The following is a 25,255-nucleotide window of genomic DNA, read 5'->3' as shown; positions in this document are numbered from 1 at the left end:
TCCCGTGTGCATTTATTTTGACGTAACTTGTCATTGTGGAATAACAGCATAGTCATAGGAATGGCATCATGTCTGCATACACCGCTTGTATAATATAATCAAACTAAGAATAATTATTTATATTGGAGGAATCCGATGAGCTGTGAAGCTCTTTCTCACAGATGTCAAGTTTTCTACGTATTTTCACATTTTTGTTCTGCAACTAAAACTTGCACAGTGGATAGCTATCGCATACCCATCAACAAACAAGTATTCAAAACAATTTTTTCCCCCAAAATGAATCTGATATCGCATGTTTTCCTTCTGTGCCAAAATATGCCATTCACTCTGACCACCATGAAACGAATACTCAAAGGATATGTTGGTGCTATCTGTATAGAGTACCATGTTGTCGTTTAAGTGTGCATGGACTCACTGCGGTGAAGTACAATGGTATTTTCTCATATTAGGTTCATACAAAAGTCTGTTTTCTTTCCTGCTCTGTGCAAACCCGTGTAAAATCGCCAACTATTCTTCTGAATCTTGAAAAAAAATAATCGGTGTCTTGAAAAGAATGTAATTCCTTTATAGGAACTTCTGGTAAGCCCTTAAGCATCGGCCGCGAGACAGTGGTGGAAATTCCACATCCTTAAGGTGGAGAGCAGCCAGTCTATAGGACAATGACTGTCAACTAATTTTCATCAACCATCATGAATAATGATGGGCTGAGTCCACCACTCTGGATGATACGGATTAGAAAACATGCAGATGCATGACCTCAATCAAACAATCAAGAAAAGTCAGTGGGCCCTGGGCCGAACTCGTCGATAGCAGGAATGATATCCGATGGTCAACAATAATGATCGGGTGACAGGGAAGGAATGGAACGTGTCTGAGACATCCACGGAGGTGATGAATTTCGCTCACATGCAGGCACTTAGTGAGTTATTATTTTGCAGCATTGTGAGAGTCCTGCTGTCGATTGACCATGACTAATGATGATGATAACGATGCATGTGGACAGTGTATTGTCTGGGATGGATCTGGTTTAATGCCGTTGGAAGTCTCCGAGCCGTAAGTGAAATGATTTGTGTTTTCTTAGCATTTTCACTGGGGTGAATTTACAGTAGATTCAAAAATATATGTTGGTCTTGGACATCTGCCATATTAATACGGTAGCAAAGCACTAGACAGCCATTAAATCATTATCTTACCAGACAGCGCTATGCTGTAGGAATTTAAAAGAAAAAAAGAAATGTCCCAGTCCCCATCCTGACAAAGGCACTGACTCATGAAGGTCAGGAATATTAATGAATCACCATGCAGAGTTTTTCGAACACATCCGTGATGGTGCATGGGCCCGGGATGAGTTCTGGCATTTCACTCACAGGACACTCGTAAAAATGAACGGGAATATCATTTTTTTTAAATCTCCCACAGCATAGCAATCTATTCCGTGACCTTTGTAGATGGCCTCTAAAACAAGGCAGCGTGTATTCCTATCCAAGCGTTCCCCAGATTCTTGCGCACTTTCAATAATGCGCGTGATAACCCAGCATCCACGTGCAGTGATTGTCGCAGAGATTTAGCCATAATTCGGCAATGTAAATAGATTAATACCCTGCACAAGAAATTTCCGAGTTATTCCAATACACCGTGGAAGATCCTGCCGGAATGTGATAGCACTCTTAGGAGATCATGAAATGTAATTTAGCTTGGGATGTTTTAATTTTTTATCCACGGTAGAGATAGAGGAATGGACCCTTTAATTGCTCTCTCAAGCCACTGCTGGCAGAAGGGCCTCCACTCGATCGAACTATGGATAATATTAAGTCTATACTCTGTGGTTCTTTCGGTAAAGTCACGTAGGTATAAAATAAAATAAAATGTATACCTACGTGACTTTACCGAAAGAACCAAAGATTATAGATTCCTGCAGTCACGAAAGCTTCCCCGTTGACCAGACATGTTGGAAGAGGTGGAAGTAGCCACGCGTTACCCTCGCCACACCGCGACCTGTCGATCGACCAACTGTGAGGAACTCAATTCCACTGCCGAGTGGACAAAGGCGGGAGGAGGGTTTAATAAACACGCCTGTTGTTTCAACTGGCTCGATTCAACAATCAAGACTTTTGCTTTTCAATATTATTTGCACCGTTTTTTTTTGTAATATATGTCTCTCTGTTCCATCTCAATCGTTCCATCAACCTAAAAGTACATTGGCATTCGATATGATTACGATTAGCATACGTGATGAGACCACTTCACTAACCCGAACGGACCAGAATGCTGCAGTATGGTTAAATGAGCACCCAGAAACCCCGCTTGGAATGGGGAGACATTCATCGTGGGTGAGGTCATTTCCTTCGGCGCTTCAGAATGATCTCTTAACAGGGCCAGATTTCAAATCACTCTTGTAGCCCTATGTTGGACCTTCTCGATTCCCTTCGGCTTCTTCTGTCACCGCGCCCTTTGAAAGCCTTGGTCCCATAGGTAAGAGGCTTGCTTTGACTTACTAGGGTTCCTGTCTGGCTCTGGGATCATCATTATCATCAGCGCCAACATTGTTTTTGGTGCTGATGGCTGAAGGCCATACTGCCCTGGGTTTGGTCGTATGGAGACGTGGAAAATAAGGCACTTGCATACCTGGCATAATGGGTATTCTGGGGTTGGCCTCAAAATAGGCGTAACATTCTTCAAGCAGAGAAAAATGGGGTTTTTGTTTTTTTTCTAAGAGCATGGATAGCTTCATATTTGTAGGAATCACTAAAGAAGTCAAGAGAACCCTAAAGGAGTTTGAAATTTCCTATGAGGTCCTGAAGGACTTTCATGAAACACATTGCGGCTCACGACGCCTTGTGTCCAGGCATGTGTGCGGTTGCAGATGTTACGGGATACAATAAAATCATAAAAAAACAAGCCACTATAGAATGCTTCCTTTGGGAAATGTTGGCTATATCTACACCTTAATTTTATTCTGACAGCTCTGTGCTCTGTGCAAAACAGTACAACTCGCTTGAGTCATTAAGAATTAACGAGTAATTTAGAACCATTATCCAACAACCGAATGAATGAAAGCCTCCCCAGGTTATGTTGCTTTGCTGATGGGTGTCTTCCTGCCATACTTCGCCACGCTGGTCATTGCCGGTTGGTGAAGAAGGAAGCGGAGGGCAGCACTAGTTCTGCTAGAATGTCTAGTGCACCGTGCTATGCACCCAGCGACCCCAGTTCGATTCCCGGCCAAAACTTAGGATCAGTCGTGAGTGACATCATAAAAAAAAATACACATCTTTAATGACCGCCAGCCAAATGGATGATCATAATGTGCATACATTTACTTGACGTATAAAATAAGGAATCATGACAAAAGTTATGGTTTGACGATTTTTGTCAAATTTGAGCTTTACCAATAACGAGTGAAAGTTTGTGTTTCTAATTCCATAATGGATGAAATAAATAATGAACGGTTAGATAGTATTTTGGTAGTTGCGGTTACCATAAGACAGAAAGGGTTTTTCCTTATTTATTTGGAGGTTCTTATTTAATTCGAGGTTCTTTCGTCAACGGAGTCCATCGATAATTGCAAGTAAAATAATATAGAAGCAGGTAGCAAAAAAGCTCCTCGAAAAAGGCCAGACCTTTTCTAATAACTGAACCTCGGCCTCCGGTGTCAATGGTCACACGATTAATTGTGCCGATGCGCACCGAGGGCTTTAATGACCCTGAAATGTAAAGCCCTGACGAAGACGCAGTGGCGTAGCTCATTGCAAATTCAGCAACTGTGCTCCCCCCCCCACTCCCCCCCACATTCCGAACGCTCCCAACCCAGCACTCCCAGCACTCCCAGCTCTCTCTCTCTCATGCGTCCAACTGACGGAGTGCGTTAAGCAGAAACGCGGATGGTGTTGCGCACAATTAGGTTTGAAAAATTCCCGATTCCTCATTGAAAACACTTTTTGGCAAAGACGTTGCCTTTTGTGGTCTCAATTTTTTTGGCGGGGCTTGGGGTGGGTTGGTAAGTCACTTTCCTCGCAACCGCTGGAATAAGCCGAATAGAAGCTTAACATATACACGTAAGATTGTACTTCATGAAAAGCAGGTTATTTTCCTGTTTTGGTCTATTTAAGAGCGAAATAGGATTTCTCCGCAACTCTGGCTGTCGCCTGATGATGCTGGTTGTAATTTACCGGTAAAGTGTCGTACTCGAATTGTAAACGTTGTGGGTTTACCTCTCCAACACACAGGTGTGCTGTACTAGTAACGAACTGGCATGTTTTGTTTAAGTGACAAACCTCACTAATTGGCTGTGTCGGGTGGTGGCGAGTTTAACGACACATTTATATTTATGCGATCTAACCCTATAAAAACTATTTTACGGAAAAGCCAGGTCATGGTTCGTTTTGGACTGCAAGGCTCTTCTTCAATAACAAACTTGGACAATGCGAATGATAAAATAAATATATACTCCTCCAAGTCCACATGAATTAGTTAATACAGGATAGGTGGCTCAAGTGGTAGAGTTCAATTCCTGGTTGGGCAGCGACTCAGCCTGTCATTCATCTCGGACTAACACAATCAATACCACTGTGTGCTTAGCCTATGGATAGACTCATCCCCCGTCATAGGAATGAATATTTTCAACTGAATCTCAGGTTTAGAGTCAGAATGTTCATTTATCGTGGATAATTTTATGAGCTGTGAAGCTCTTCTTCAACAGATGTCCAACCACTGACTCAGTGTTATGTAACAAGGGAAGATCACCACCTCGCCGTTCATTTGAGCCGGAATTCACTTTGACTTATTTTGGAAACACGCTGTTCTGTATGGATTGTTTTTTGTTTTTACTCTCTGTGCTATGAATTCGAAGTTATGCATCCGTTCTAGATGATAAGCTCCACCCCCTCCCCCCCCCCCTAAGTGTCCTGTGTTCAGTCTTCTGGTGTCCTGCTAACCCCATGTGTGTGGGAGCATGACAAACCAATGATTTATATCTCAGCCAATTAGTTGTATCTGGACGTCAAGTATCCCCTCTGAGTCTCCACATCCATCTGTGGGAGGATGCATGTTTTTGTGTGTGTGTACGTGTACGGCAACCAGAACATATAACTGTTATATCGTGTTTATGTTCTCCAATGTGATAGACTGACTCAAAAGAGCACATACTGGAATCAATCACTTCGTATCTCATCCGTTGACTCTGACGGTGCACCGCTGAATCCTGGAATTCTTGAACGTTTGTGTTCATCATCAGCGTCGTCAGCCTCCCTCCGTGCCCCCGTGCTCAACGAACTCACTCCCCTCTGCCTGACACCGCCCACTCTCGTCCCGTTCTGTGCAGCTGCAATCCATTTCACTCCACACGCACACGGATTTCATTGTCCCGTGTATCCTTAGATTGCCCCCATCTGCGTATTTAACTCCCTGGCCTATCGTTATTTCACGAGCGTTGCTCACGGGTTCCCATCCCACGCAGCGGTGCGTCTTGCATGAGTCTACTCGGGTTTTCTTTATGTGTTTACAGCAAGCGTAAGGTCTCCACCACGTTATTTCCTCTACCAATATCAGCGACGATATATGACCTCAAGTATACTTTTTGTCGTCTTTAACATTTAAGCATGCGTGTACGGAGAGACATATAGAGTGAACGTCGATGAGGGAACATGTGCTGGTTGAATATATCATTCAAGGTGTCAAGGAGAGTAAAGTCGGTGTTGGAAGTAGACATTGCTGGAAGAGATGGCGGGCCGATGGTCAAAACAATATAGATGGAGCGATGAAAAGGGCGCAGCAGTGGCGGGATGTTAACTACCTCGCCTGGTCTACAGGAGGTCGTGGGTTCGATCCCGACCTTGACGCCTGCTGTATATTTGGAGTTTGCGTGTCTCTCTTTCTCTCCCCGTGGTCGCGTGGATTTTTCTCCAGCTCCTCCGGGTTTTCCCTCCTCAGTTACAAACACGCGTTTGGAGTATTTGGCTGCTGCAATAAACTTCCACGTGATGATAAGCCGCTTCGTTGAGCTAGCATTTGTGGCCAAGTTGCTTCTGAAAAAGAACTATATAGCTCAGTGGGCCTTACCTGGTAAAATACAAATTGTTTAGTTTAATAGTTTAGCTTAAAACGGCTCGCGTGCAGATGATAGGTTGATTGTTACACTGTGGCTGGGGGAAGGCCTTCAATTCAGCAGTGGATTGACCATGGATGATATTAATATTCTCATATATATATACACAAAAAATATAAAGCACTGCTTTTCTGCGTTCTAGGTAGAAAAGTATACATTAGTTTGTCTAACTCAAATTGAGTGAAAAGGTATTTTTTGCATGAAAAGAAATATAAATGTAAAAAATTGCATTACTTGTTTACAGTATGGAACTCACTCAAACGTTTGTAGAATTCATGTCGTTAGGTCTACTCCATTTATAGCCATTCTGAAGACTGTGCCTTTCTTTCTATTGCAAGAAAACTCATGTGAATGTCAAAATGCTGCTTATCGTCAATGTTTCTAATCCCCAAAAGCACGATTCTGTAATATGATTGTAGATGTAGTGAAATGTTCTTTTTCCCTGGCCAGAAGCATGCACTCTTGGCGCGTTTTCTCAAACATCACAAGTCTTTTGACATTTGTGTTTTCCAGATGAATAATCGTCTTGCACCAAACTGAATGTCCCCTTCGTACTCTCTTACGATGAGATGGAGGAACAAGATTTTAAGGACTTGTTTATTTATTAATAGCCTAAGATTGTAACACGACTGGTTAGGCGTTCACTCAGCCCATCAGTCCTTCGGGGGGTGATAAAATAGGTATCGCTTTGATGGTGAAGTCAGCAGTCTGTTGGTCATGTGGATAAACTTCCCCCTCCTATAGGATTGTGGAATGTCCACCACTGGCTCAGTGCTGTACATAGTCAATGTGCACGACCTCAGTGCTCACATGAGCCTGACTTTTTCTGGAAGCACTGATGCATCGACCAAAGCGGATGAATTAAAACCCACATTCGCGGTAATTTTTGAGACATGTATTTAAGTTGAATTTCTTTCTCACCCTACGTAGCCAACAGTGCTAATCGGAGGGCCCACTATTCATTGCCTCTGGGTTCTTTGTACGGAGGCAGAGAGAGCCAGCCAGAAGAGTCAGGTCGGCAGGAGCGCCTTCACTGCTGATACGGCATCCGTTTTAGTTCTCCGAGATAACTTGTGGTCAGAAGCGGCAGTGGCGTCAACACGCCGGGCTAAGTTTACTCCACCGTAACCCGCATTGCAGAAGAGGGAGGGGGGGGTGAGGTTTCTGCTCCTGTATCAAGAGACGCGTGACGGGCCCGAACGCAGCGCAAAGGCATCGACCGTTTAGTCACAGTGCATCGAGGTGAACCGGCGACGACGTTGGATGCGGGGTGGGTCCGCTGTATTCTCGGGCTCGAGGTATCGGCGCAATGTTGAGAGCGAGCACTTTGGGCCGCGTCCCAACGTTTCGAAAGCAGAGCTGCCCCGTTTTTTTTTTCCCAACAAAAAAGTTGACCGAGATGATTTTGCGTGGGCCCCAAAGAGCCGCTCGTCATCACGGTCCAGGGATGACAGGTCACAAGAAGCCAGCAATTATGATCGCGAGGGTTTACCACTCACCGTACTGACAGCGCGGACCATGGAATCCCTGCGGGCAGTCACATAGTTGGGAGGAGTCTGTTGAGCATGTCCCTCCATTGAAACAGACTCCTACACTGCACGTGGCTGTAGGGTAGACAACGCACAACGCACAACATTTCATTAGCAAGAGTTAAGATAAGGTAAACAGTAAAGGTGCAGCCCAGCAGTTTCTTTCTCAAGCTACTGCTGGCAGAAGGGCCTCCTACACAGGGAGCTCCAGAGAGCCCCTCGAAAGAGAGTAATTTGAGAGAAAATACGTTGGCCTGCTTGTCCATTTCCTTCTCGCCATACATCTTGAAAGGGATGGGAGTACAGTACCCTACCACCTGTGCCCTCCTGCCTATCGACCAACTGTGGTATACCCATTTATTATGGCTTGGTAGACAGAGACATAATGATTTACGAGAAGTGCCCATTGCTTCATCTGCTGCTCCGGAGAAATCAAATCGGATCAGCGATCTCACTGGACGCCCAGTGTGCTAATCGTTACACCACTGCAGCATTCCCAGCAGGAGTTTAGGTTCGAGTGAAACGTGTAATAGGCATGGGCTAATGCACAGAGACAACACTGAAAATGTGACTACATTGAAACTGTTTGGCATTTGTTATTGGTGAACTAAAGTGTCCGTGCCCAAATCTAACTTGGTCCAATTAAATTTAAACCCCCATTGTGATAATTTGCTCACGTCACATTTGCCAAGAGATTTGCAACGCCGTGAAGTAGTTGGATCAAAAAGCAACGGCTACATTCATGAATATTCCAATGTCTTATCCCAGCTCAAATGTATAAGTAACACTGCAGTTAGAATATGTTTGGCAATAACATTAATCGAACCCTTCATCATAAGTGTATTTGATGAAGCAACAGACAAATACAATTTCCGGAAAATATGAAATGAAACTAAAGTTATGTCCCGAGGTCAAAATATTGTTGATATGGCAAAGAGCACTTTGACAGTCCACTGCTGGCGAAGGTCCTCCCCACGCTGTTGTTGGTCATGGATGGTGTGGGAGGCTCGTGAAGGACGCTGCTTCTACTGGGCAGTTGGAGGCAGTCGCCCTCCAGCAACAACGGAGGGCAGAAGAGCGACGCTCACAACAACGAGCGGAGCGCCGGGCGACTAAAACACAAAAGTTGGTACAGTAGGTGCACAGGTGGTGCATCGGCCAGTCATCGCATTCAGTCGACCCGTGGCACCTGGGTCTGCCCCGTGACCTCCTTCCAGCGAGCGTTCGACATTTCACGTGGCCTTAACGTGCACATAGCCTGGCACAAGCGCCGCGGTGACGTCACTGCCACTTAGTGTCTAATGGCGCTTGTTGTTGACCATACTTCCCCACGCTGGTCAGTGCTGATCAGTTCAGATATCACTCATCGCTGATGTTAGCCATGGCTAGAAATCAAACTGAGGCTGCTAGGTTCGTAGCGCAGTGGACTAACACGACCGCTCCCCGTAAACATTACGCATGGTTAGTACAGTTGGCTACTTGTTGTCTACTAAACATGCATATCAGCTACGAATACTCACGAGAACAGACAGATAACGTTCACTGACGTTAGATGCTAAATGGAGCCACTGTAATGACTGTGAGTGTGCTTCTTATTTGTTGGAATCCGAAGTTATGATAATATTTTATCCTCGTAGGATTTTATCTTAAAACCAATCGCACTCCTGCATTCCTAGCATTGTGATTTTCATACGAATTTATAAACGCATTTAAACGCTGTGAATTAAAACCATCCTCTCTGTCTTTCGGCACACGTCAGCTCTGCGAGCAAACCAATGACGAATGTGGATGAAAGGCATTGCTGATCGTTCGTTAATTCTGATTAATATTTTGCTTGGTGCAATCAGAAAATACGTAAATAAGTCGGGAATCCTCGCGCTCCGTACTATGAATGTTGCAGCTACTGCCCCTTTTTTGTGTCCGTGTGTTTCGTTGGTTTTGGTTGATCGCTCCGCAGAGCCAACTGTTGACTTTGCATCTCCATCCCGGCTTAAGTTTTCCTCAGGTGGCAACAGGCCACGGCCCATTGTTTCCACGGCGTACAGAGCAGATGCTTTGTGCATTAACGCAGCCCCTACCCAGCAGCGTGGAGTTGGGACCTCTTTCCTCCCGCATTCGAGTGTTGATGAAAAGCACCATTCATTTATAAAACACAATTGCTATTTTTGTTCGTAAATATGTATACAAATCTATGCATATTCATAGTGTGTTTGTACAATGAATGCAACAGAATATAAATATAGCGTGCAGAGTGGGCCATCAGCATGTTGCTGACCTCGCCGTGACCTTATTAAAGCAGAACATAAATGTGGCCCTGTTATATTCATCAAATTATTCTATCACGTCTTAGTATCGAAATACATTTTTATCAACGTTATTTTGCTAGTTTCCCCAGGAAAGCCTCACTGAGTCTCAAGACTCTTTTTCAGAAGGGTCCTACCAAGTCGTCTGTGGAGCCTACGTTTAATCACAAATTGAGACATTTGCAGGTTATGTTGCAGCATTGGCATGTCCTGGCCATCTTCAGTTACGTTGGCTGATTTTATTTTAGCAACGGGAGGAAGCGAGAGAACCAGGAGGAAAAACCCCGTGAAGAACAGAGGGTCGAACAGACAAACTCCACGCAACAAAAATGCGCCCAATTATGGGATTGAACCCAGGCCCTTCTCAATGTGAGGTACAAGCATTGCGTCACCATGCTGCCCTTAATTGTATAATTCCTGCTTTGCAAAAGACACGCTTGCATCTCGGTTGGCTCTGGCTTGATTTAGTTTTTTCATCATTAGTATCTTGTATGTATGTTGAATTTCTTTTGCACCGTACATAGCCAACCATGCTAATCGGATGATAATCAAGTGCCTCTGACTTTTGTTTATTATTTTTTTTATTAACTATTTAATTTAGGACTCTGTAAACAATTTGCGTGAATAATGTTTTATGACAATAAATTAACGCATAGGTCATTGCATTATTTAACGTTCTTTGTCACAGCGTGTTGATTCGCACAATCCATTTAAACCTAGAAATGGCATTAACTCGATGCTCAGGAGGAAATGCACAGTAAAATGTAAGCACCTTAACCCTCCAAAATAACAGCGTGAATCAAAAAAAATCCCATACGGTGTAAGAAACTCATGGCATAAGTACGAATGTTTCCACGTGTTTTACCAAAAACCATCGCACAATGACATTTAAAATTGCGCATATATATACATTCATAGTGTGTTTGTGTTTGTACAATGAATGATAGATGCATTGAACCACTTAAGTATTTTTTTTTCTCGTGTGGGATTTCTTTTATGGAAAAACAAAGAGGGCAGAGAGTAAAAAACATTGTTTTTTTTCTGCTCTGATAAATTCCCATTTTCAGACCGACCACTATTCACCATATTTCAATGGAACGGGCTTCATTTGAACAAACAAAATTCCCTTCTAAATTAAAGACCCACTTAACTTTCACCGCAACGGAAAAGAAAAAAATATAATGAACTGCAAATCGGAGCCAAGATTCAAAGTTTAACTTTAGGGAAATCAATTTAAATAAGTCCCAGCATGGTTCATTTTTTCCAAAAACCCACTATTTATGTTGATAAGTGACCAAGATGCAGACACAATAATGAATGCATACCACGCCATGATCTCTATCGAGTAATATATGTTCAAACATTTTCCGAGACCCAAATCTGAAGCGGCTTAATATTGGCTATGATGAGTGGACTTCCTGACTTGTGAATGAGATTAAGCTCTTGAGAAACAACTGATTGGTCATTACAATGGCCTCTATTGTGCCAATGGCTTTAAAGGACAATGCCCAGACTGTTTCTTACCCCTAATAGCTTGTGGAGGGTCCTCTTTGTTGATGTCAATGATTTATTCGACCTGCACTTTGTATATGCACTCAATTTAACGTGCTCCTTCGCATTATAGTAATGCATGCTTTTATCTTACACTGTTGTTACATATATATGGCGAGCAAACACTGATTTAACCTTTTTTGTGTGACAATCCATAAGTCAGAATAATTTGCTATTCATATCAGAATTCTTTGTTTTAAATACCAACGCTACATTTAAATGTGAGATAAGTGAATTGGCAACAATGTTACATGCGTTAGAACACACCTGAGTGTTCAACTGCCTGTATTCGTGCGACTCCAGCTGTATGTCCAGCTCTGAGGAGCCATGAGCAGATCAACTTGTGGAAGAAGTTACACAAGTGTTGATGCGTGTTCTGTTTATAGCACCGGGGTAGTGGTCAGTGTACTGCAGCCTCAGCTTGGTGGCCTTCGTTTGATTCCCGGCCATGGCTGACATTGGTGGCGAATATTCGAATCTGCCCTGGGGCCTCGTCTAGGTTGACTTAGCCGTAAATAAGTTCCTGGTGCAGTGTGTAAACATTTGCATTGCGGAGACGAAGGCGGTTGGCTTGTCGTGGTTCTGGTCACACCATCCCCCTTGTGCGTTGAGCCGGCCTTAATAGGTGCTCACTAACGGAACTTGCCCCAATAACCTGCTAAAGGCCACGCCAGGAATCTTTGTCTATTTACATCCAGGGGTGTGGTGAGCAAAGAGGTTAATGTCTTCTACAAAACCACCAGCAGCTAGGATAAGATTCAAGTCCATACTCATAACTGTATTGCATAATTTGCAATTGGGCTTTAACCTAGCCTAGGCCCCTCCTCAGTGGACTCAACCTTAATATGAATACACTGTGAAAACATCAGCACAGGGGAGAGACTAAGGTGGCCAAGCATGCTGCTGCGGTGCTCGCCACACTACCCTGCCGGGTGCCTAGCCGAGCTTGATAGGCGCTTCCGAACACAACGTTTTGCCCACTCAGTTACCGTGCTAAATCCAAGGTGACACGGATAGTGGGTGGGACTTGCACTTTTGTATTTACAGCTGGGGCAATGCAATTTACAGTTGTCAGTAACGTGACACTGAAACCCACACATTCAGGCAACTCCGTGAAAACTCCAACGCCTACACCCAACGGAAATGTACAATACTGAGACCTCAATTAAACGTCTTCCAGTTTGACCCCAGGGGGCCATTACTGTAACTTTACACTTTAGCAAACGGCGTTGGTTCGTGCTTTTGACAGCAGCCATTTGAACACTTAATTGTCCCACACCTAGCCTCGGCGAAGGCCCAGGCAGGTCTCGAATACCTGCTGGCACTTTTCACGCTGAGATCATGGTCATTTTACTGCAATTTTTGGTCGAGAAAGGATGATTGTGTGAGCACAAGTTGTCAATGCTCAGAGGTATTCCTGTAGAATCTGTATTATATTGAGATGGTATTATATTGTGATGGTATTATATTGTGATGGTAGTGCCCTGAATTATTTGGTAACACAACACTTTAAACCATATAATATTGTAGGGATACATTATAGCGCTTTAATCAATCAAGTAAAATATACCACGCACCATTGTTTACAGAATTACACCAAGTATATATCTAATTCGAGTATGTGAATAGCTCAGGAAGCTGTTCTAGTCTTGTAATAAAAATCTATTACAATATTGCTGACAAATAACAGTCACGGAACCCATTGACCCGAACGTAACAATTACATGTCAACAAAGTGTAATGAATGGAATAATTCCAGGACCATTACAATGTGGGAGGCAGAATTTTCCACACTAGCCCACCCCTGTCTGTGGGCTTGTATAGTCTGGAATGAAAGAAATATTATCTGAAACAACACTGTAGCTCCACAACGTGTTCACTTCAAACAAACCCTGTAACCCTATGATTAAGTCAAATTAATATTTTAAAAAGCCCTTCTGAACACAACAAAAAATATCATGGCCCAGGGTTTCAATTCCCTCCATCCAATCTGAACCCGCTCCTCCCTCTTTAGCTCTTATAACACCACGATCCACACGAGCGCTCCTGATCCATTACAGGGCCGGGGAAAGGATTTTAAGGTGGTTTCCCCCTTGCCATAGCGACACCATTGTCGGATAACAGTTCAACGTCGCACACAGGACAAGACCGAACACAAAATGATGTGGTGAGCGACGGTGCGTATCGCACACACACACACACTGACAGCGAGTGGCCCCGGTGAGTGGACTCGACAGTGGTCTCCGGGCCCTCTCTCCACGCTGCTGATGAAGCGGCTGTCGCCTGGCTTCTGCGCGATAGTGAATAATAAGCCAACACAACAAATGCGACAAGGACACCAAACTCTCAGGAATCAGAGTGAAGGCTCTACAAATGTCTTATGCAGTGGGACGATTGCCCGATAAATCACCCATCATATATATGTCGCTTCTGTTAGGGCCGCATTATTGACGAATGTGTTGAGATCATGTCATTTGTGCGATACTGCAAAACCTCTGCTTTTGCAGTATCGCCCCAAAATATCACGGCCTTTACCACTGGCTCGTACTGTTCAGGCTTTAACCGTCGGACAAATAAACAGTGACATGTTAACAAATGGAGGGTGCTTGATTTATACCTTGGTTAAACCGCAGCGAACGCACTCACCAGTGCATCAGTCATGTCACATGAAGCAGTCCACGGTTTATTGGTTTTGCACACGTGTCTGCTCTATGTGTTTTCTGGCACTTGATGTACGGTGGTAATTCCCAAAAATCACAAACATAACTTTCCTGCATACCACCGTTAGTTTTCCACGTGTTTTTATTATTAAACAAAAAGTACGTGGTTTAATTCTCAAAAAGCTTTTGTAAAGAAGTGAGTTTTCATTTAGATGAAAGTGCATAGCTCCAGTGGCTTCTTAATATCGTAAGGAAGAGCGTTCCAGACGGCCACGGAAGCGCATCTGAAAGCGCATGATGCAAAACTGCAGCACAACAACAGTTGCTGTGTAAGTGTCCGATGAACGCAGCGAGCGAAACGCGAACCATTGCAACGGCGAATTTCTACTGCTTCGGCCGGATGGAAAAAAAAACCAAGGAGCCCTTTCCCCAAGTCGCCGCAGCGCTGCAACGAACGCGGCATGCGCGTGACGTCAATCCCCGATTGATATCCGACTTGAGTCTTCTCCCCCCCCGCGTCCGCAGCTTCTGGCCAATTTATGAATGGATGCACGAGGGACATCATCCTAGCAGGAGCCGTGTCGGGCAACGTGCCAGAGCCTTAACAATCGACGTTACTGTTGCGTCAGAGAGTAATGGAGTTGCGTATCGTTCACCTCGCCGCTTGTGGAGGTTTTTCGCGGTTGTGGATGACCGTCCGTCGGGCTGTTTTTATTTTTATTTGGTTTAAAAAATAAATATTTTACTACCGGTGCGTCGTTCGGCACGTTTGCCTTCGTGATGTTCGGCTCCACGTGTTGGCAGCTTCTTCGGGAAGCTTCTTCGGGAAGCTTCTTCGGGAAGCTTCTTCGGGAAGCTTCTTCGGGAAGCTTCTTCGGGAAGCTTCTTCGGGAAGCTTCTTCGGGAAGCTTCTTCGGGAAGCTTCTTCGGGAAGCTTCTTCGGGAAGCTTCTTCGGGAAGCTTCTTCGGGAAGCTTCTTCGGGAAGCTTCTTCGGGAAGCTTCTTCGGGAAGCTTCTTCGGGAAGCTTCTTCAGCCACCGAATGCATCCATTCATTTCGTTTCCCCCGAAGAAGCTCCCTGGCAAGTGGAGCGTAGCATCAGACGTCGTGCCAAACAACATGAAGTTCAACGCCGGGGAGCTGTACTCGTTGTGGGTTTTTTTAAGGTGCCCGTTGTGATATTTTGAGTAGAATTTCAGATACACGTGATCACAAATGGCATGCGTCGTGGTGTTTCCTCCGTAATATTTTATGCATTTTAGTTGTTCCTATACAGCGTCTTATGAAGCTCCCGAGTATTAACTGGCTATATAAATGTAAATTATTGTTATAAAAGGTCAAGGTATAACCCTGCGAATGCTTGCTTACCCCCACTACTCTCCCACGCTGGTCAAACATCTATGTCGAAGCGGGAGTACCCACATTTTGCCCCACCACATGCAGCCTGCCGAGTGGCCAACTGTGGAGAAACCATGGACACTGCTGGATGGACGAGAGGTGGGGGGGATTAGAAACTCATTCTTTATAATCAGATTTTTGTGTTTAGTTTTTTCTCCTTCCCCACGAACCTCCGATTGGCACGGTTGGCTACGTGCGGTGCGAAAGAAGTTCAGCATACGCACATAAAAAAAAAAACTTGCCCATTTATTTCAAACTGCAATGCCGCAAGATCTGGATCGCAAATCCAGTGTGTCCAAGCACATATATATTATTAAGTTAATGAATGGATGAATTAATGTAATTTTTTGATGGTCACTTGATGTACTTTGACCTGTCTTATATGTCACCCTTGGTATACACCCACCAGCTATACACATTTGCTATGTTCAGGAAATTCCGAGACGTCTCACAGGAGTTCTATGGGTTTGGACTCTATCTATAAATCCGGCCCAGGCACATAAATCGGATATGGGATACACCAAATGGCATTTGTTGGGAAATTAAGTTGCATAATTTTACAAAATCCACATTTTTATTTCAGCACAAGCCTCCCGTGGTTTTGAATGGTTCACATTATTTCAGCAGGGCTTATCGATCGTGTGTTTCATCTCACCTCTAATGTGCCCCCCCCCCACCCCTTGCAAAACTCAACTGCTAAGGTCGTCAAGTCTCAGTGGTGGCATATGTATGGGGTAATTCACACTTACGTGAAACACATGTGCTGGGAGGCATAGAAAATGTTTAATCTTTCCTAATACTGTTGCACTTTTCACGTTCGACACGTGTTGTGAGGCCTCGTTTTCCAAATATATTTTGTAAAAAATAATTGTCTCAGAAAAATATTCACTTTCTTCATAACGCCCAGAGCATACCGTGTAAATATAATGTATATATGTTTTGTTTTTTATATCTAATATATATAAAACAAAAGCGTTCCAAAGATATTATTTTGCATTCCTTGGGAGGAGCTTTTTAATTTTCATTTAGGATTGCTGAGCACAGGCCCAAAGAGGCTAAGAACGCCAAACGGCTGGCAACAAACGGCGCATTGCTCTATGAAATCCCACGCGAATTTAAAAGTCCTATTTTGGTGGAAAGATGCTACATCTATTTATTTTAAATCCCGCCAGGTGTTTTTTTCTCCCCCCTCTTAAAGATGGCACATAAATTCCAAATGATGGCGCGGCTCAGGAGATATGTCTGTCTGTCAGCTCACTAAGCCGGCACGCATGAGTCACGGCCATGCCCTGATCAAATCTGCGCACTCCGTAGCAGCCACTGAATCCTGGGATTTTTCCCATTCTCCGTAAGTCGTTGTTGCTTTCCCTGAAAATGACTCCTTGAAAGTTTTTTTTAAACAAACCATGCGCATGTGGAGATCCGTGTGTAAATGCGCGCACTTTTTTTTGTCACCCCCCTGCTTTGCCAGTAACTTTGTGGGCAGCGCTGCGTAAATGTGGTCTGAATCAAGCCGGGTTATTTAGCCCTCACAAGCTAGGGCATAGCCATACATTGGGGGGTGTAATAAATGAAGTTCGTTTGGAATTTTAATGTCGAGATATTTCGATGGGGGCAGCACTGGTTCACTGATGGAGTGTCCACTGTTAAGAGGCTCGTCTTAGTCGAGTGTTGACAAACTCAAGTGGAAACGCGCGAGGTGTTAAGGTGTTAGTGCGTATCGAGCATTAAAAATAATGCGCGGGCTGCGAGGTTGCCTGGTGATGACTGCACAGCGATGGATTTTAAGATCTAGAACCCCGGCAGAGATCCCTGTCTGGTGTTACCTCTTCATGTGTGCGTGTGCACTTTCTCGGGGTAATCCAGTTTTCTTCTGCATAGCAAACACTTTCATTCATAATACGAGCCAAACATCCCATTGCAAAGGTGTTCCTGAAAACAAGCCTTGAGACCTCAGTGAGGGGCCCGTGATCCGTTTTGCGGGTTGTACCCGTGCTTTGTTCGGCACGATGTCCGACGTTTCGCTACACGTGTTGGGAGCTCATTCAGGAACTTGACTAATTCAGTTTGGAGCGACTGTTTACAACACAGCCGCGGAAGCCTAGGCAGCCAGTAACACTCGGTGAGTATCACTCTCGTGGTAAAATAAATAACACCGTGGGTATCACCTTTAAGAGTCAATATACCTCAGGTGCATTTGCTAACTAGAGACGTATTACTGCACAAAGTTACTGTTGTTGCTGGCTTACATCGTGTTATAGCTGGGGCCTTCCCAGTGCTCTGCTCCCTGCCCGCCCCTCTGGCTTTGCATACGCATCAACACCCGTAATGGAATGTCCTGATTTCCATCCCGAGCAAGCCGTATGTCGTGTTGGCTGCCCGAGACAGCGTAGGTCTTTATTGAGCATATGTAACGGGATCCGCAGGGGAACGTACCGACAAAGGGGAACAGACGGAGAGAGAGGAAGCGCCCCTGTTTTGAGAAACTCAAGGCAACACCTAGTTACTGTCATCATCGTCATCATCATGTTTCGTGGCTTTTGTCGATATATTTATACGTGTTTTTATTCTTTGTAGCGCCCAGGCATATGTTTGTGTTGAGTTTTGTGTTTGGTTTGTTGTCCTTCCGCCGTACCTCCGATTAGCGTGGTTGGCGACATACGGTGCAAAAGAGGTTCAACATACATACATACTGTACATGTCCATCTTGGTTTCATATGTCAAATGAATAGATAATGAAGTGTAACAAAACAATTAATTTTCGGCTGTGTTTACGTCCGTAGCATTAATCTTGTTTCGTGCTGTTTCACTGTGGAGTAGAGTTTAAATGTGGTTCGGAATGTTCAGGGTTTAGAGGAGGTGGAATTCGCCTAACTTAAGCTATATATATATTAAAAACAATATGCATATTATAATTTTCCATAGCAAGTATAAATCAGAATCAAATATATATTTTCAGGAGGTTTCCTCCATTTGGATGTTTGGACAATTCCACGCTTGAGTAATTGGTAAGTGGAAAGAACGAGAAGGATCCTTGAATTCATCTGTGCAGCCGTTTCCTTTCGATACCCTGGGCACCTTGGTACTTATTTTAGCTTACTTTCTGTTCAACTTTGTGCATTTCCTTCACTCGAGCTTGCCCTGGTCTCTTCGTGCAATTCAATATATAATGCCATCTGAAGGCAAATTCTAAGGAATTATGCTGAAATGTAACTACGTTGCTTATTGTTAAATAGTATAAGGAGATAGCTCATTTGTGGTAGGGGACCTCTCTAACTGAACCTAGCAATGGGGGTGGAGAGGCTCATCTCCGTTGGTGGTATGTGAAGCCAGTGATGGAAATTCCACATTGCCATGGTGGGTGGGCATGCACTTCCATAGCATGACCTACTGTTGCCTGCCCGCAAAGTGGTTTTTATTTTGTCAGGACCATAATAAACGACAGGTTAAGTCGTCCCTTGACCAGGATTTAAGCTCACAACGTTTTGATTATGTGCATGTGCACACTAAACAGACATTCAAACGTGAGCATGAAACTGAACGCTTGTTAGCGAAGTGTTTCGCATGCTCGCTACGGAATGTTAGGCAGCGTGACTACACAGGTGTGGGAGTATTACCGTTGGGCCGTCTCTTTCAGTGCGGCAAGGGGCTTTGGGATTTCATGGCTGTGCAGGTTTCTCAGGTCGTGAGAGAGTCGGGTTTTCCAGCACCTGGCACTGTCCAGTGTGCATCGTTAAGTTGGCAAAAACTCAACTGCCTCGACAAAGACACGCGTTGTAACTCGACACCTGACAGTAGTGCGTGTGGGGGTTTCCTCTACAAAATATGATCATTCCACAGGACATCCTCTGCACAAATATATAACACACACAATCTGGGAGTAGTTTTAAAATTGAAGATGTTAAAGGCACTCTTGAGAAAATACCATCCAAATGTCCCGCACTGATTATGCCACTGCTAAGAGAATGGACTCCACTCGAGGGGGCTCTGGAGAGCCTCTGTCCAGGTTAACTTGGCCTACTCTTCCACCCAGGCCGGGCGTTACCCATACTCTACCCATCCACTAAAACTATTTTCGTGAAATATGGAGAATAAATAATTTAGCACACTTGCATCAACATTTTGTATCGATTATATCATCATTGTACTTATATGAATTTGCCCCGAAATGCCCCACTGTGAAGGTATCCTTTCTGCTTGAGATGTTCGGCCTATTTCACGAGTGATTTTGGTAAGAAAACAGGAATATCCAAACAGGCTACCAATACACACTGGGGAATGCTATTTTAATTTATTAAACTACAGACTTTCCTTTCAGTAGAATTTTAATACTAATTGTTGATTTATTCCTAACAAGTGCCAGTTCATATATATAATATATGTCAACAGCCACAACACGTTACTTTGTAGAAAAGCAAATAACACATTCCACAAACGTTATTTTTAAAGTAACCTTTCGTAGAATCCAAGAGGATATGTATATTATTTATGATTCCAGATTTGTTTTCATTGAAATCCACAACTCAGTGGCTTGCCCCTATAAGTCAGCGGGGATTGCAAGAGCATAATTTAATAGAGGACTTTACACCGGTCAAAAACCAGCTCCGGATGCTCCTATTTTTTCAGCCTGCTGTAGCCAAGGCGATGCGTGGCGTTTATTTTGAATGCACCGAAGCGAATTCATTTGTTGGTATAATATCCAATTGAGGCAACGCACGGCCGGTCATCGTTCCGCTTGCCGGAACGCGTGCCCAGCGCTCCATAAACCCACTCGTCGAGTCTCCGGAAGTCCAGAGTCATATTTTCGCGAACGTTCATGGGCCTTCTGCGGGTGTGAGATCGTTGCTGTCTTCAGACAAGCAATCGAGATGTATCTGTGCTGTTTGATGACTTGATAATACCACCACCGCCCTCCCCAAACAAGTGCCAACTTTCTTTGTCTGACTTTCATGATGCCACAATGTTCACTGGTTGCCAGTAGGGTCACAGTGTGCATTTTGGATCTGAGGATGTAATGCGTATTACACATTTGTATTAGTATTAATATGAGTCTTAATTAAAGACTCATTTCTTAAGAACTGCTTTTTGTGTTTAGTGTCTTGTCCTACCCTCCGTACCTGCGATTGGCAAGGTTGGCTACGTAGAGTGCGAACCAAGTTCTACAAACGCACAAAAAACAAGCCAGGGTTGAATAGTGCTCCACGCTGAGATGTTAAATGCTTGGGAACATCTTTATTAATTACTCAACACTATTAGAACCTCATTTGCCAGTAAAAAATATGATAACTGTTTTTTTACCCTTTAATCTGGCAACAAAACTGACACCTTTTTTACAAGGAGTCATGTTTACATAGACCACAATACCTGCAGTCATAATGCAAACAAAAAACATAACTCTGATAATGTGTGTACTGTCCTTGAAGTTGATTGGTCCACAAGGCGCCATCTAGTCCAACACCATGTGAGACTAGGCTCTAAGGAAAGCTGTCTCAGGTGTGGACCAATACATTTCAAGGACAGTACATACATTATCAGAGTTATGTTTTTTGTTTGCATTATGACTGCAGGTATTGTGGTCTATGCAAACATGACTCCTTGTAAAAAAGGTGTCAGTTTTGTTGCCAGATAAAAGGGTGAAAAACCAATTATCATACTCAACACTAGTTTGACAACAGTGATGCCGTGGCTTAACGGTTTATAAGGTGGGCTTGCAATCCAGAGGCCCGAGGTTCAGTTCGATCTCCCGGACACGTAGCAGTTTAAACAGCGTTGGAAGTTTCTTAGATCACCCACACACCTCTATCCACCTGGCAGTGTAAAAAGGGTGCCAACACAGTAAGTCGATTGGTAGGTAGGGTAAAGTGTGGGTATAGACCCTCCAGAGTGGTTCTCTAGAGCAACTGTTGTCAACCGGGGTACCCAGACTCCTGGGAGTACGTGGCAATGTCCCAGTGGGGTACGTGGGGTGATTCATCAATGTGCCTTAGACGCTCACATTCACTATGCTCAATATGATCGCAAAATTGATGTTCATTATTCGTGCATTTATTTCTCAGAACGATGTCGCGTGAGCCAAGGGGTTACTCGGTCGTACGAGCAATTGCAGGGCTGCGCCTTTATCGTAACCTCGCTGGGCGGCTCTGCCCCTCCTCGGGACAGCACTAAAGCAGGAGAAGGTGAGTGGATATTTAATGAGTTGTCAGTTAAAGCGTCGCATTCAAATTGCTGTCGCCAACAATTTGAAGACCGGTGTTTTTGTTTCCTGAGAGCAGGCGCCGTAGTCTTCTTCAAAGCACATGTAGAATTCATTACCCGCTTTAAAGCTGCCTTGTCTGTTTTGTGTTTCACCACACGTGACCTCTTTTTTAACCACACGTGGGCTCTTACAATGCAATGTTGGGGTTTCCCCCACCCCCTCCACTTTGCCGTCAGACCTTGAAGAACAATTATTAGCTGTATTGCCCGTCACAAGATTGCGCTGACACACAAAGACAAACATCTCCCGTGTAGCCTTAACTGACTGTTGGGGCAAGTGCTGTTAGCGAGCACCTATGAAGGTCGGCACGGCACACAAGGGGGTGGGTGGCCAGCACCACGCCCGGCCGCCTTTGTCTCCCCAGTGACGATGTTTACACACCGCACCAGGTACTCATTTGAGTTTGAGTCGACCTAGGGGAGGCCCAGGACCAGTTTAGATAATCGTCACTGGTGTTGGGTTCGTAGCGCAGCGCGCTAACCACTACTCCACCGCTCCCCACTCACACATACATACACACATATACACACACAAACACACATGCACACACATATACACATACATACACATACACACGAACGTGGGAAATGCCTGGATAAACCGTTTTTGTGTCCCACAATTAATTCCCAATCAAAAATCTAAGTGATTTCCTGATTAAATGAACATTCGGATCGTACTCACCTCCTGTTTACAGCCCTGAACCAGTGGTGGAAGTTCCACGTTCCTCCTGCAGGGATTTAGTCTCTCACCAGGAGAATCACTGTTGCCTTCCCTACAAAGTGGTACTTGTGTTATTGACCACCGGATGGATGATGGGTCGAATCAACCCCAACAGGATTCGAACTTCGATCCCGGCAATTGCGAGCTGCCGACGCTTTGTCTGAGCCACCAGGCCAGATATACGATACTGGAATCCCAAAGTAGTGCGTACTTATTATTCAAGGCTTTGTCGATCATCAGTTTTTCTTAAGCATACGATATGTGCAAACATGCATGTAATTCTAGATTATCGATGAGTATATTTGTATGCAATGGGGGTTAATATAACCACAATACATTACTCAATTGGGATGACACACAACCGAAATCCATCACCCGCTAATGGCTGGTTCATGCCCCTTTGTTGGTCAGGTGCTGAGCCACATCCTTGACTCCATTGGGACAGCTGCCGAATTGTGAGGGACAAAGCGAACCCCTTCCCCCCACAAATATAGAAGTCAAACTCCGCCTATAGTTAACATGTACATGTATTATTGAGTCAAATTGTGACAATTCATCAAACTGCCAGGGCAGGGGTGTGAATTATTCCACCCGTACCTATGTTTTAGCGTTTTGTCACTCAGCTATGGTACCAGTGAACTGTCTGTCATCCATCGACCCCCTTTCGGTGTTTTCCAGCTACTATAGTTCTGGGAAAGCAATGGAAGGACTGCACCGTTATCTTCTGTGAACTATGGTTCTGAAAAACCCTCCTTTGATTCAACCGGGTTTAACTTCATTGCAGTTGATAATTGGTTTATAACAACATTGATTTAAAAAAAATGTTATCAGTGAAATGCATACATTTTAAATGCCTACAAGTGAATCACTTGTGAGAATGAATGACCAAGGTATATATATTCATGATACAGGTTGTTTTGGGTTAGATTGCATAAATATAAATGTCATTAAACCCGCCACCACCCGACACAGCCAACTAGTAAGTTTTGCCACGTAAACAGAACGTGGCCAATTCGTCGCTAGTACAGCACTAACCGGTGTGTTGGAGAGCCAAGCCACAACATTTACAATCTGAGTACGACGTTTTGCCAGTAATTACAACTAGCTTCATCAGGCGACAGCCAGATTTGGACGTCGAGAAGGGTAAGTGTGTGTATGTTAGAGCGGTCGTGCTGCGCTACGAACCCGGCAACTCGGGTTCGATTCCCGCTCGCGGGGAACACCAGCGACGATTATCTGAACCGGTCCTGGGCCTCCCCTAGGTTGACTCAGCCTAAAATCAGTACCTCGTGTGGTGTGTAAACATCGCCACTTGGGATACAAAAGGTGGCCGGACGTGGTGCTGACCACCCATCCCCTCGTGTGCCGATCTGGCCTTAATAGGTGTTCGCTAACAGCACTTGTTCCAACAGTCCGTTAAGGCTATATGGAGGAGCTTTGTCTTTGTTTGAGTAAAATATCAATATAACCTTGGTGTTTAAACTACCTAGGCTGTTACTACAAGTTTCCATTACCAGTTGAATTAAGTATGACCTAGCCCTCTTTATATCCCAATATATACTAAATATAAAAGCAATTTCAATCCTGTCATGCAGACATTATTAAAAGCAAAATCAAAAACACTGTTTTTGTTTGGTTCAATGTGATTTTAGCAATCAAAGGAACACGGCAATGTGTAAATAAATACTTTAATATAATGTCATTGCAGTCAAACATAAGTCTCTCCCAAGACGTCTGGCCAGCATTGGAAGACGTTGCCCAAAATACCCCCTCTAGAGCTCCCTCTCGTGCAGCGGTGGTGTTACCAAGCAATTGCAGGGCTGCCCCTTTTACCTTTCCTCCCACGTACACGCGTCGCCGCAGTCCCCACCACAGTGGCCATGAGTTCAACGTGCATATCGCGTGCACGACGCACGCGCCGGGTTTGATCGTTTCCCTCAAAATATTTGCACAGGACCTTTTTGAGTAAGAGGAGATTTGCTTAAGTTCCGTTTGAATTAATGTGTTTCATGGGGTGCATTTGAACAGGTAAAAGAATATACATTCGCGATGTGCTCAGCTGATTTTGCATATGCTTGCGCGTAGAAGGTTGCAAGATGTCAGGGTCGGGATCGAACCCACGACCTCCTGTATACCAGGCGAGGTAGTAAGCATCTCATAGCCACCGTGGTGCCCAGGCTGCCCTGAGGCCAGCCTTTATGTCAAATGCTGAAGACGGAGACTCCCTGTGGGTTTATTCTTTAAAGTGAAAGATGATACCAATCACCGCAAGCCCTGAGGGAAGACATGGAAAACATATTTCAATAGAATACAGGCTATTAAGGGGGTGGGTGGAGGGAATATCTTTGCCACAAAGTAAAGTTCTGGAACACCATCTGATAGCTCTAGCAGCCGAATACTGTAATTAAAAATGTCAAGGACGGGCTACACGTAAAAATATAAATTCTTAGCGAAACTAAAGAACCTTTGGGGGATGAAATGTACAGCCGTCCAGGCAATGGCGTTAATTCACGGCACTGCATGTATTTGCCGTTAGCAATGTGAAACAAAAAATACGTTTAGCTGATGGGAAAAGATGAGAAAGACAGATGCACTCTGGAGCAGAGGGCCTCTCCTGTGCACCAGTGAAGGACCACACTTTGAAGCTGGCTGCTGCAATGTTTTATTCATGGTATTATCCCAATGTTTTTTTTTTGCTTCAGAAAATTGCCCTAGCTGTGCCGCTCTCTCTCTCTCTT

At 44.3% G+C, this 25,255-nt stretch overlaps 1 protein-coding gene across 1 annotated transcript in view; it reads right to left on the bottom strand.

The window, feature by feature from the left end:
- The window catches only part of MEGF6 (multiple EGF like domains 6), a 268,797-nt gene that overhangs the window by 189,371 nt on the left and 54,171 nt on the right, over positions 1-25,255 (bottom strand). Inside the window, exon 4 of the mRNA XM_078611384.1 lies at positions 7,600-7,704. Coding sequence (XP_078467510.1) covers positions 7,600-7,704 — 105 coding nt within the window. The remainder of the gene's footprint in view (positions 1-7,599; positions 7,705-25,255) is intronic.

Source organism: Lampetra planeri, chromosome 36 (assembly GCF_965212315.1).
Source record: "Lampetra planeri chromosome 36, kcLamPlan1.2.h2, whole genome shotgun sequence".
In the NCBI taxonomy this organism is placed as follows: Eukaryota; Metazoa; Chordata; class Hyperoartia; order Petromyzontiformes; family Petromyzontidae; genus Lampetra; species Lampetra planeri.
The sequence above is the reverse complement of the archived record's forward strand: the minus strand, read 5'-3'. Positions and strand labels throughout refer to the sequence as shown.